Below are 12,682 nucleotides of genomic sequence, written 5' to 3' on the forward strand. Positions count from 1 at the left end.
TTGCCACCACTGAGCCATCTCAGTCAAAAATGTTCTCAACTCCAGAGGACTTGTATATTGGTCTGTAGAGGCCCACATCATCTCCATAGAGATATCAGACGCGAATCTCGTCCACATCTGTGAGTTACCTCTTGACGAGGTTACCGCAAAGGCCCACTCATCACGGCTGAGTACTTCAGCTCTTGTTTGGATTGTGAACAATCGAGCTACACATCATATGACTCCTATAGAGGACATTTTTTGTACCCAAGCCCCTGTAGCCGAGCAAGTCCGCGTAGGAAACAACTCCTCGGTCAAGATTCAAGCTCAAGGTAGCATTAGTTTTGCCACTGACAAGGTTCTAGATCTGGCTTCACTAGACAATGTATACCATGTCCCCCAACTTGGGGTGAACTTGTTATTTGTTCAGCAGCTTTGCCAATTAGGGCGAGCGATTTTCTTTACGGTGACCACAGTCAAGATCCTTAACTCTCAAATTGGTTTAGTGATTGCTCGCGATGAGGCACAACCTAATGGCCTTCACCACATGACTCACTTTCTGACCGAGCCGATAGTCGAGGGCTCAATGTTCCATAGTTTCCAGGCATTAGCCACATCTCGGGAGCCTACGAACAATGAGCGTCTTTGGTACTTTTGCTTAGGACATATTGATTATGACTCTCTTTATGAGTTATCCGGTCGTCAGTTGGTTGAGGGACTTCCCCGCCTAAAACTAGCTCGCGATGTCTGTAAAGCTTGTCAGCTCCTCAGAAAGCAGCATTGTACCCCCTTCTCTCAGCAATCCACATATCATGCTGAGGAGCCTCTTAGATTGATTCATGTTGATCTTTGCGGGCTGATATCCACTGGCGCCTTAAATGGTGCACTATACTTAGTTTTTATAGTGGATGATCATTCTAGATACATGTGGATGTACTTCCTCAAGCATAAGTTCGATGCTTTCATATATTTTTCTGCTTGGGTATTGCTGGTTCATAACCAGACTGAACATCGTGTTGGTTGCATATGGAGTGATAGTGGTGGTGAGTTTATCTCCCATGAGTTTTCCGAGTTTCTATTAAAGCATGACATCTCACATTAGCTCACCTCTACTAACTCCCCCTCTCATAATGGAGTCGTAGAGCGCAAAAACCGAACAATCATGGAAATGGTATTCTCTATGCTGTTCGCAGCAAAGCTTCCTGATGAGTGCCTTTGGGTCGGGGCTGTTAACACTTCAGTATACATTCTCAACCGGTGCCCAACTGCGGCTCTTCTTCAGAAGACCCCGTATGAGGCATTTTTTGGCTCTCGGCATGCCATTTCCCACTTAAAAGTCTTCGGGTGTTGTGCCTACACACACACACGTGATGATAAGATAGAAAAGCTCACTCCCCGAGCTGACCTCCTTATTTTTGTTGGATACTTCTCTGAAGCGAAAGCCTATCGTTTGTTCAATCCTCAGACAAACAAGGTGATCATTAGGAGGAACATCGTTTTTTACGAGAGGAATACCGTACAATCCTCTGCATAGGATTCCAATCCTATTCCTCCTTCCACATCATCGGAGATTGTGCCTACTAATCTTGGTCTACTTCCGCTCCTGACATTCCTATAGATTCATCATCTCCGAGACCCCCTCCGCAAGACCCGTTACCTCATTGGTACGAGCAAACCATGCGGGATTCAGGGATCCTACCACCGGATCCCACTCCGAAGGGACCTAGAAGATCTGCCCGGTTTGCTCCTCAAGCTTCATTTGCGTCGCTATTTACAATCGATTACATAGCGCATTCTGAGCGAGGCTCTTCAGCACCCTCAATGGTGAGAGGCCATGGAGAAGAAGCTAGAGAATATTGACCAAAATGAGACTTAGATATTGGTGGATCGTCCAAGCCACAAGAAAGTCATTAGGACAAAGTGGATTTTCAGGACCAAACTAAAAGCTGATGGGACTTTAGATAACTACAAGGCTCGCCTTGTCGTGCAAGGGTTTCGACAAAAGCATGATATTGATTACAAAGAGACCTTTGCTCCTACTGCGTGGTTGATATCTTTCCGGTTGCTTCTCATGCTAGCCGCTCATCACGGTCGGCTGATATATCAAATGGATTTCAAGAGTGCCTTCCTGAATGGTTATTTGAAGGAGGAACTCTATGTGGAGCAGCCACCGGGTTTTCCTTTAGGGAACCTGAGGGATAAGGTATTCCACTTGCAGAAATCTCTTTATGGGTTGAAGCAAGCACTGCGATCTTGGCTCCATAGGATGGATGAGTTCTTACGGACTCATGGATACCATTCTACCCCTTATGATCTGAACTTATATATTTGATCTATGTAGAGGGGATCAGCTATATCTTGCTATATGTTGACGACTTACTCATCACAGGCTCAGATTCTGCTACCCTAGCAGACATCAAGGCAAAGCTTAGTGCTACTTTTGAGATGATAGACCTTGGTTTGTTGTCTTACTTTTGGGGATGGCGGTAGTTCATTCTGGGAGATGTATTTTTGTGTCACAGTAGGAGTACGTACTTCAGCTAGTGGAACAGCACACTTCGCAGCCTGTGGCCACGCCTCTTGATCCTATTGTTCACTTGTCGAAGGATACCCTAGGACTGTCCTTCAATGCACCTACCTATCGCTCTGTTGTAGGAAAACTTCTTTGGTAAATTCACACTAGGCTAGATTTAGCTTACTCAGTCAGCATACTCGGTCAGTATTTCACAACACCTAGGATGTCACATTGGATTGCATGTCTTCGTGTGTTGCGTTATTTACAGTGTACTTATTCTTATGGCCTAACATATGGTTTTGGTTTATATTTGCAAGGATACACTGATTCCGATTGAGCAAGAGATCCCCACACCCGACGTTCTCATGGCAACTATCTCTTTACCTTGGGCATGACTCCCATTTCTTAGTCCAGCCGCCGTAAGCAAGAGACGTTGGCGGCTTGCACGGCCAAGGCTATGTCAAGATTGTGGAAGAGAAGGAAGGAGTCTCACTTGTAGCTTTCTTGCTTGCACAATGGGGGAATACACACATAGGTGGAGACTGAAAACAGTTTTCCTCTTCTTAGTTATGTAAGCCAAAAAGAACTCTCATACAAAGAAATAGAAGAACCCTATATATGGGTCTCAAACCAAACTCAACTAACTAAGGTGGCATACTAACTGAGCCACGAACTAGAGTAGATAAGGATAGCTGTCATCTAGCTATTATTCATGGGCGGTGTACCAACCGCATCTGCAAAACTGACAAGTCGGTAACATAAATGCATAATGGTCACCCTGGCATATCACGAGTGGAGCTCGATATCTCAACACTCCCCCTCGAGCTCAATCCCAATTCCTACACACCAAGCAGGTCTCTGAACTTGCGCAGTTTCTCTGCGCCCAATGCCTTCGTGAATATGTCAGCTACCTGATCCTCTGTGCTGATATAAACTAGATTAATAAGACCTAGTAAAACTCTCTCTCGCACATAGTGATAATGCACCTCAATGTGCTTTGTTCTAGCATGATAGACTAGGTTATTTGCCAAGTGTATACTACTCATGTTGTCACAATAAATGACAACTGGCCCATCTGTAGGCTGATGCATATCATAAAGTAGCTTATGCAACCAAGCTACCTCACATGAAGCCATTGCTGCACCCTTGTACTAAGCCTCTGTGCTTGACAAGGCAACTGTAGGCTGTTTCTTGCTGCTCCAAGTGACTGCAGCACTCCCAAAAGAGAACACATACCCACTGGTAGATCGTCTATCAGAAATACTAACAACCCAATCAGCATCAGTGTATCCATGCAACTGTATCTGAACCCCAATCTCATAAAGTAGTCCATACTGCAATGTGGACTTCATATACCTGAGTATGCGTCTAGCCGCATCCAAATGCGGTTTCCTTGGAGCCTGCATAAACTGACTTACCAATCCAACAGCATAGCTCAAATCTGGCCTGGTAATAGTCATATAAATCAAACTTCCTACTATGCGTCTGTACATAGTAGGGTCTTCCAGAAGCTCACCTGCATCTGCGCTCAGCTTTACATTCTACTCCAAAGGAACTGAAATAAGCTTACAGCTTGTCATCCCATATTTGGACAGCATATCCAATCCATACTGCCTCTGCAAGAGCCGTATCCCACTTGGTGATCTAATCACCTCAATGCCCAAGAAATAACGCAGCTCTCCCAAATCCTTCATCTCAAATTTCTGCTTCAATAGCATTTTCACATGAATGATATCTTCATCACTGTCACCTGTCATAATCAAATCATCAACATAAATGACAAGTAGCATAATACCTTTCTCTGTTTTTCTCACATAAAGTGAGAAATCTGCCTTGGAAATCTGAAAGCCAATAGTGACAAGATACTGTCTTATCTTGTCAGACCATGCTCTAGGTACTTGCTTCAAGCTATACAATGCTTTCTTCAACCTGCAAACAAACTCAGGATGAACAGCATGCACATAACCTGGTGGCTGCTCCATATATACCTCTTCTTGCAAATCACCATGCAAGAAGGCATTCTTTACATCCATCTGATGTAAAGACCATTCCTTTGATACAGCCATAGCAATGACTGCTCTTATGGTTGCCATCCTTGCAACCAGACTGAATGTTTCTTCATAATCAATGCCATATATTTGTGCATACCCCTTAACTACTAATCTTGCCTTGTATCTATTCACAGAACCATCTGCATTGTGCTTCACCTTATAAACCCACTTACAGCCAATTACATTCTTACCTTTAGACAAAGGTACTAATTCCCTTGTAGCATTTGTTTCCAAGGCATCCATTTCTTCATCCATGGCTTTCTTCCATTTTTCTTTTCCCATGGCTTGCTCAAAAGAAGTGGGTTTTGGTTCCTGTATCACTTTGACCATATAGAAATAGTGAATGGCTATAAATCCATCATATTTCAGCCTATCCACAGGATACCTAACTCTGGTAGACTTGCGCAAAGTAGGTTCACTCCCAGGTGCTCTCAAAACATCCCTGGTTTTCCTTACTCCAGGTGTAACAATAGAAGGAATACCCAACTCATCATCAATGCTCTGTTCTGAGCCACTGAATTCACCATCCACATAAGAGTGACCTGCATTCACATCAAACATGGGCTGATCTACCTTCTCTTTTCCTTTTCGTAATACCTGAATACCACTATCTGCATTGCTTTGACAAGATTCTCCTGATCTCAATCTGCCTATCCATGGCAAAGAGTGTGAACCATTGCTAGAGGACGCTCCAGGTCCACTAATATTTTGTGACTGCTGCTGTGAATTCTGTGCAGCATTACCATTTTGTGCATCTACATCATCAATCACATTTACTGGTTTATATCTGTTACTCATCTCATCAAAAACAGCATCTTTGCTCACTGTAAACTTACGAGTAGAAGGGTTATAGCATCTATACCCTTTCTGCTGCAGAGAGTAACCAATAAAGATGCACTTCTCAGCTTTTGGATCCAACTTGGATCTCAACTCATCTGGCACATGAACATAGGCAATGCAACCAAAAATCTTCAAATGAGAAATATCTAGTTTCCTACCAGTATACCTCTCCTCTGGAGTCATGCCATGTATTGCTGCAGTGGGAGTCCTGTTCATTATGTAGACTGCTGTAGCAACTGCTTCAGCCCAGTAAAAATCTGGCAAGTCTTTTTCATTGAGCATGGCACGAGATACCTCTCCAATATGCCTGTTTTTCCTTTCTGCAATTCCATTTTGTTGTGGGGTATGATTGCATGAATATTGCTGCTTTATGCCATGCTCCTGCAGGAACCTTGTAAACTTATTTGAGAGGTACTCTTCCCCTCCATCTGACCTTAGGCATTTTATTTGCAGGCCTGTTTTTTTTTCAACCATAGCTTTAAGAGTTTTGAAATGCCCAAAAACTTCACTTTTCTTTTTCATAAAATACACTCAAACTTTTCTGCTATAGTCATCAATAAAAGTGACAAAATAATGATAGCCTCCAAGAGATGCAGCTTTAGTAGTCCACACATCAGAGTGGATTAATTCCAATGGCTTCTTACTCTCTTGAACATGTCTAGGAAATGGTTTCCTTGCCTGTTTTCCAAACTGACAGGCTTCACATACCTTATGCATTTCTGCAACCTTGAATTTAGGCAATCCTGCAACAATATTTTGGGCCTGCATTGATTTAAGTCGCTGTACATTAACATGACCAATGCGTCTATGCCAGATATCAATATCTGCAACTACACCGGTCCCATGTGCAAACATTGCTGCACTCAATTCAGGCACGTTTGCATCCAATGTAAACATTCTGCCATTCTTCTTTCCTTTTGCTATCAAGTGACCTTTATTTTTCATATCCTCAACAAAGCATCCATGAGGATTAAATCTGACCTGCAAGCCCTGCTCAACCATTTGACCAACAGAAACTAGATTCTTAGTAATATTCGGAACATGAAATACATCTAACAGGTATTTCTTTTTCCCATCCTGCATAGACAAATGAATTTTTACAATCTGCACAATAGGATGTGCAGTATCATCACCAGTCCACAAATCCTGGTTTTTTCATTTTTCTTGCATCCTCTATCCATTCTGCATGACCTGTCATGTGGTTTGATGCACGTGAGTCAACGTACCATACATCGTTGCTTTCTTCTGCACTTGTCACAGAATTGTTCATGTGCTGCACCATAAACAAATGCTCATTTCTGTCATCACCCTGTCTACTAGAAGATGCATAATTCCCTTGTTGCAATTTTCCATTCATGATGTCATTTTGCTTTTTATAGCAGTCTTTAGCCATATGACCCATTTTACCACAGTAGTAGCATTCAACATTGCTATTTGCATTTTGGCCTCTTTGCCATCCACCACGACCTCTTTGGCTCCCCCTGCCTCTAGAGTTACCACGTCCTCCTCCATAGGACTGGTTTTCTTGAGTTTGCTGCATATTCTGATTTCTATCACGGCCTCCAGATCGACCTCCTCTACCTCTGCCTCTACCTCTTCCAGCATTTGAGTAGAAGACAGCCTCTTTTGAAGTTCCTCCTGAAAAAGATGTACCACCATTTCTCTGCTCCTCAGAAATTAGAAGAGCAATCAACTCCTCAAAATCAGGAAATCTTTCACGGACGGAAATGGATGTTCGGAACTGTGCATAATCCTTTCCTAGACCATTCAAGGTCACAGAAACTAAATCATCATCTTCCACTGGCGACCCAATGGAAGCAAGTGCATCTGCAATCTTCTTCACCTTCATGTGGTAGTCATTGATGCTCATATTTTCTCTTTGCACATTATGCAACTCTTGCTTGAGCTACATTTTTCTGGCTTGCGTATTTGTGCTATACATTTTTGACAAAGTATCCCATGCCTCCTTTGGCGTACTTGCATCTTGAATATGCACAATCATAGAGTCTGAAATGCTGATAGACAGTCAGTACATAACTTTCCTGGCTCTCTCATGCCATGCTTTAAATGCCTGCATTTGCTATTGATTGGAAACATCAAAAAGAACTGGTTCTTCTTCATTTCCTGCAACAAATTCCTAATATCCTTTTCCCATAAGGAAATTTGTCATTCTAAACTTCCATGCTTGGAAGTTGTTCTTGTCAAGCTTTTCAGTGACAATCTGTGAAAGAGAATCAGATGCCATTACAGAACATTGCAAAAAATTCTGTCACTGCAAAGAACACAGCTTCAGCCTCACAAGGGCAAATCTGCAAAACTGACGAAAGTGGTATTTGACCACACAGTCACTTCCTAGTGACGATTTTGCATCAACAGGCAACAAGGATGATTTTGTAACTCCCAATGTCTCTGCGCACAGGCATACAATGCAATTTCTACAGTAACTTTTCACCGACCTGTAGAACAGTGGTCGCACAGCATAAAACTGGGCCTTTTTCTGAGTGTGTGCAGAAAACTTCCGCCTCCAAAACAGGCCCCGAAATGGCCTCAAATCAAAAAAACAGGACGTCTCAACCTGAGACAATGCACTCTTGCACTTTCCGGCTATGCTACCTGCAGAGACTTGCTCCCAAAATAGAAGAATGAAAGCAACACTGGTCGTCTTACCAGAACACCACGAACTTGGCTTGCTTTCTTGAGCTCCTTACCACGAACAAGGCTCTGATACCATGTCAAGATTGTGGGAGAGAAGGAAAGAGTCTCACTTGTAGCTTTCTTGCTTGCACAATGGGGGAATACACACACATGTGGAGGCTGAAAACTGTTTTTCTCTTCTTAGTTGTGTAAGCCAAAAAGAACTCTCATACAAAGAAATAGAAGAACCCTATATATGGGTCTCAAACCAAACTCAACTAACTAAGGTGGCATACTAACTGAGCCACGAACTAGAGTAGATAAGGATAGCTGTCATCTAGCTATTATTCATGGGCGGTGTACCAACCGCATCTGCAAACTGACAAGTCGGTGACATAAATGCACAACAATCACCCTGGCATATCACGAATGGAGCTCGATATCTCAACAGGTTGAGTACTGGGTTCTCTTCGATGGCACCACCGAGGCCATCTACCTGAGGAGTTTACTGGTGGCACTTCATTTCCCATGCGGCTCTTCCATCGTTGTCTATTGCAACAACCAGAGTGCCATTACCCTTGCGAGCAATCCGATCATTACACCCCGGATGCGGCATGTGGAAGTCCACTTCTTTTTTCCACAAAGTAGGTTGAGCTATGCACTATCCGCCTAGAGTTTGTGCCTACATTCGACAATTTTGCATATATTTTGACCAAAGTGGTTAACCGGCCGGTTCTTCAGTACCTGTTACCCAGGATCGGTTTGGGTACACCCTCCCCTACTTCTTCAACTTAATGGGGAGAGGGTGCTTCTCTCTTGCTTTCCCTTTCAGATTGAGAGGGGGCGGCTTCTACTCTTGATAGTGACAATGATGACACTTACAGTTTTTAGACATTCACTCCTTTATTGTATTATGGACATTTGTAACTTCATCCGCACTGTCAGGATGATATGATTGTAAAAGGGTGCTTGGGCAAGTGAACAATTCCCCTACGAGGACACTATCCAAATGGCACCGTTGCATTGCATCTTGCGTGAGCATGACATCTTGCATCGCCCTTTGCATTACCCCATGCATTGGCATTGTGTTCATGTAAACATGTATCTGTGTGCATTAATCCCTTTTCGGTCTTTTAGAGTGGTCGACTCTGGATTCACCATATTCGTGGCATTATCCATGGCAATCTCCCAAGGCAGTTTTTTTTCTTAGCTTGCTTGCTTCACATATTTGCCATATCCTCCCCTTAGCCTTATTCTTCTTTATCGATACTCAGTAATGGTAGGGATAGTATGCTTGTTTTGTGAAGGTCTTGGGTCTAACCATCCTTTTCATTCTCCCTTTACAACCTGAGCACCCAAAACCCCCCCTTCCCCCTTTTCCCAGGTGGGACTCGCTTTGTTCATCCGACCCTTCCAGATTGTTTTGAAAGTCTGTGTACATTTTGATGTAACTCATTAGCTTCAGCCAGCTGTTGAGCCCTTGTATTCTCTGATATAGAGTAATATAATCAGATGCACTTTTTGTAAGCAGAAAAATCAAGCCTGTCCAGCTTCTTGCAAGCCCTGATTAAGGATCTGTTTGCTGTCTTGAGTCCCCTAACCCCACTTCTCGTGCATTTTAGCATTGTTGTATGGAAGAAGTGTCTGTAGGTCATGTCTCTTCTTTGATTCCAATAGGAGACTCTAGTTCAATCAAGGTTTGTTCATGGCATCTATGTTTGCTTCGGCATCATACATCCTCTTGGCCACCCATCTACACCCTGGACGTCTCTCCTGAGGAGTCCCCTCTCTGAAGTGTTGCCAAAGATGCTTGTACTTGCTTTCCTACAAAAATAATTGGACATATACTGCTTAAGAGAGCTTGGCCCACATGTTGCATTAGCAATTAGGCTGTAACAAAAGGATCTGGACAGGCAATTTCATATTGGTGATTTGACTTTGCGAAGGGTTTGGGGTCATCACATGTGGCTATATACACCACCACATGCATAGATCTCATGGCCAAAGTGCTGCATTTTCCTCTTGCCATGCAATCAAGCTGCACGACAAGGTTTCTTGTCACATGGTTACAATTGCAACAATCTTTTGTTTATGATGATTTCTTCTTGCAATCAAGTGATGTCCTCCTTTCCCTTCATCACCATTAGCATTGTAGCCTGCACCTTGATACCATGGTGAGAGTAGCTGTTTGAAATGGAAGATAGGAATGAACAGAACACTAACCTATCTATGTGCAATGAACAAGTGGGATGTCGAATTACATGGCATGTGTGTACAAGTGTCCTTTTGTCCTATAAATAGGACAAAAGAGGGATGCCACAATAGAGTGGGTAACATAAAAAGGTGCCTGACCCAAAATATGGGCATGCTTAAAATGGAGGTACATGAACTCTCAGCAGAAACCTTTATAGCAACCTCTCTTGGGAATGAACCAGCCCATCCTAAAGGCTAATTGATATCAGCATACTTATGCACCAGAGCATTTCCTTGTGATCCTTCACAGCTTACTCTTTAGGTGTCTGAATCTTCATTATGAGAAACTGCATCCAAGCTATTGCATTCTCTATCCATCTATGATTTAATGTATTGCTGTGAATAAAGTAGCTATGAAGTTGAGATATCCCTTCTTCGACAAGTTTCCTAGTATCAACTTTTCCATTGCAAGAGCAATCTAGGCAGGAGAACTTAGACGGACAAGATCAGCGTGACTCCAGCAGATTCACAGCATTGATACAAATAAGCCTTCTCTCAGCCTTTTCTGATAGATCTTTCAAAGGAATTGGAAGGGGAACTTGGAGAGTCTATCCAATGATTGTAATGTATTTCTACCTTCATGATATTTGACACCACCAAGTTTTCAATAGAGTTATTTTAAATGTCAAGGTCCAGTCCATCTGCAAGTATTGTCAGTATCTCCTGTAACTTGCATCCACACACATGCATGTATGCATGATTCAGATGCTTAATTATCAGACCAAACATCCTAGTGTTTGCTGTTTTACCAACTTCCACTCTTAACATGTATTGGGTACTCTTTACACATCTAGTGTTATGCTTTTACAAGGGTCTCTGGCGGGTGGATCATCATGACATATCAAGACTAGCTTCATCTATAAAAAGTCCTAAGAAAGAATTGGGAGGTCCATCTACTGCTGAAGAAGGTCGTGGCCCACATGTTGCATTAGCAGTTAGGCTAAAACAAAAGGATCCAGACAGGCAGTTTCATATTGGTGAGCGAATCCAATATGTTTTGGTGGAGAATTCTAGCAAGCTTCAGGTAGCTTGGTTTGGAAAGCATGGTCTTCCAAGAAGAGGTCTTGCAGCAAAATTTGACAAGGACTGAAATATTTGCAGGACAACATGGCAGAAGATCCTATTGATGCAATCAGAGGGAACATGCAACTGAATGTCCAAGTTTATCTTGAGAACAAGCTTCGCAAGCCTCTTGAATCTGTAAGTTCAATAAAGAACCTTACAATGGTAATCTATTTAGAGTTTCTAAAACGTAGCTCTTTTAACTGAAAAGAATTGCAGCTCAAACTAGATTCTGTGTGGCTTGGTAGAGTTCCACACATGTATAGTGTTTTGAGTAGATGTTTCTTGATGCTAACTTGGAGTGAGTAATTTTAGTGCATCCTGTACATCGGTTGACAACAGGTTATTAAACTTTTAAGATTGGGCATCTGCTGTTCAGCCAATCACAAAAGAAGACCTAAATTTTCCTGTCTTTTATATCAGTTCTGCAATGTCCTGTGATTGTAACCTTGTAATGTCAGTTGCTGGTTTGAAGCTGTGTCAGCATTCATTTTCATGACCTGACCACTTCTGAGTTTGTGGAACCCCCATGTAGTGGTTGGAAACTCTCAGCCTCTTGGTAAGAATCAACTGCATGGTATGTTTGCAGGATGTTAGTGTCTATCCATTATCTTTCATGTTTATATAGGAGGATCTAATCATAAAATCCAAATATATCATATTTTCATCAGTCTCTTTTTTTGGTCCAAAAAAAGAAAATTCTATCGATAAAACCTCAGAGAAAAAACCCTAATAAGACAAATTTCAAGTGCAACTTTTAAAGAGCAGCTAAGTGTATCACAAATACGATGTTTGTGTGAACAACCAATCCGGTTATAGTGACAAACCATATAAGGAGCAGTATGGAAAAAAGTACTGGGGTTCCAAGTTCACAAGAAAGCTGCTCTTCTCTTCCCCATTCTCTTAGAGCTTCTCCCACCTCCTGCAAAGAGTGTGGATGATCTGTATCCAGATCTTGATCAATAGAGTCTCTACTGTGGATACATTCTGAAAGTCTATGGTATGACTGCATCTGGCGATGGATATATACTAGGCTATGATACTGGCAATCAGCTTCCAACAGTATCCTTGGGTCCACTTCACCTACAAGTAATCTAGTGTGAGGATCCTGATTCGATGTTACCCAATGATGAGAAAAGAGAGGCTTTTGTGAACATCCTTGTAGCAACATCTTAGGCCTTTTATCTATGGCTCAGGCTACAACACCCAGGTTGCCACCATGGTCTTTGCTATGCCATGGGATATCATCTAAGGGATATCCTCCATACCTCTTGGGTTTTAGGGCAGTCCTGTATTTAGTCTCTGTGTCTCCTTTGGCTCGCCACGTTTCATGCATGTCATTGGGTCC

At 42.5% G+C, this 12,682-nt stretch overlaps 1 protein-coding gene across 4 annotated transcripts in view; it reads left to right on the plus strand.

Moving 5' to 3' along the window:
- Positions 1–12,682, plus strand: part of LOC148031634 (DNA polymerase delta catalytic subunit-like) — a 261,645-nt gene that overhangs the window by 226,811 nt on the left and 22,152 nt on the right. For all 4 annotated transcript variants that reach the window (XM_087685222.1, XM_087685221.1, XM_087685223.1 and 1 more), the window contains 2 exons: positions 11,084–11,296; positions 11,374–11,472. In XM_087685222.1, the coding sequence (XP_087541348.1) occupies positions 11,084–11,296; positions 11,374–11,472 (312 nt within the window). The remainder of the gene's footprint in view (positions 1–11,083; positions 11,297–11,373; positions 11,473–12,682) is intronic.

This window comes from Lygodium microphyllum, chromosome 9 (genome assembly GCF_053477565.2).
Source record: "Lygodium microphyllum isolate KBCC chromosome 9, Lygodium_microphyllum_v1.1.10, whole genome shotgun sequence".
NCBI lineage: Eukaryota > Viridiplantae > Streptophyta > Polypodiopsida > Schizaeales > Lygodiaceae > Lygodium > Lygodium microphyllum.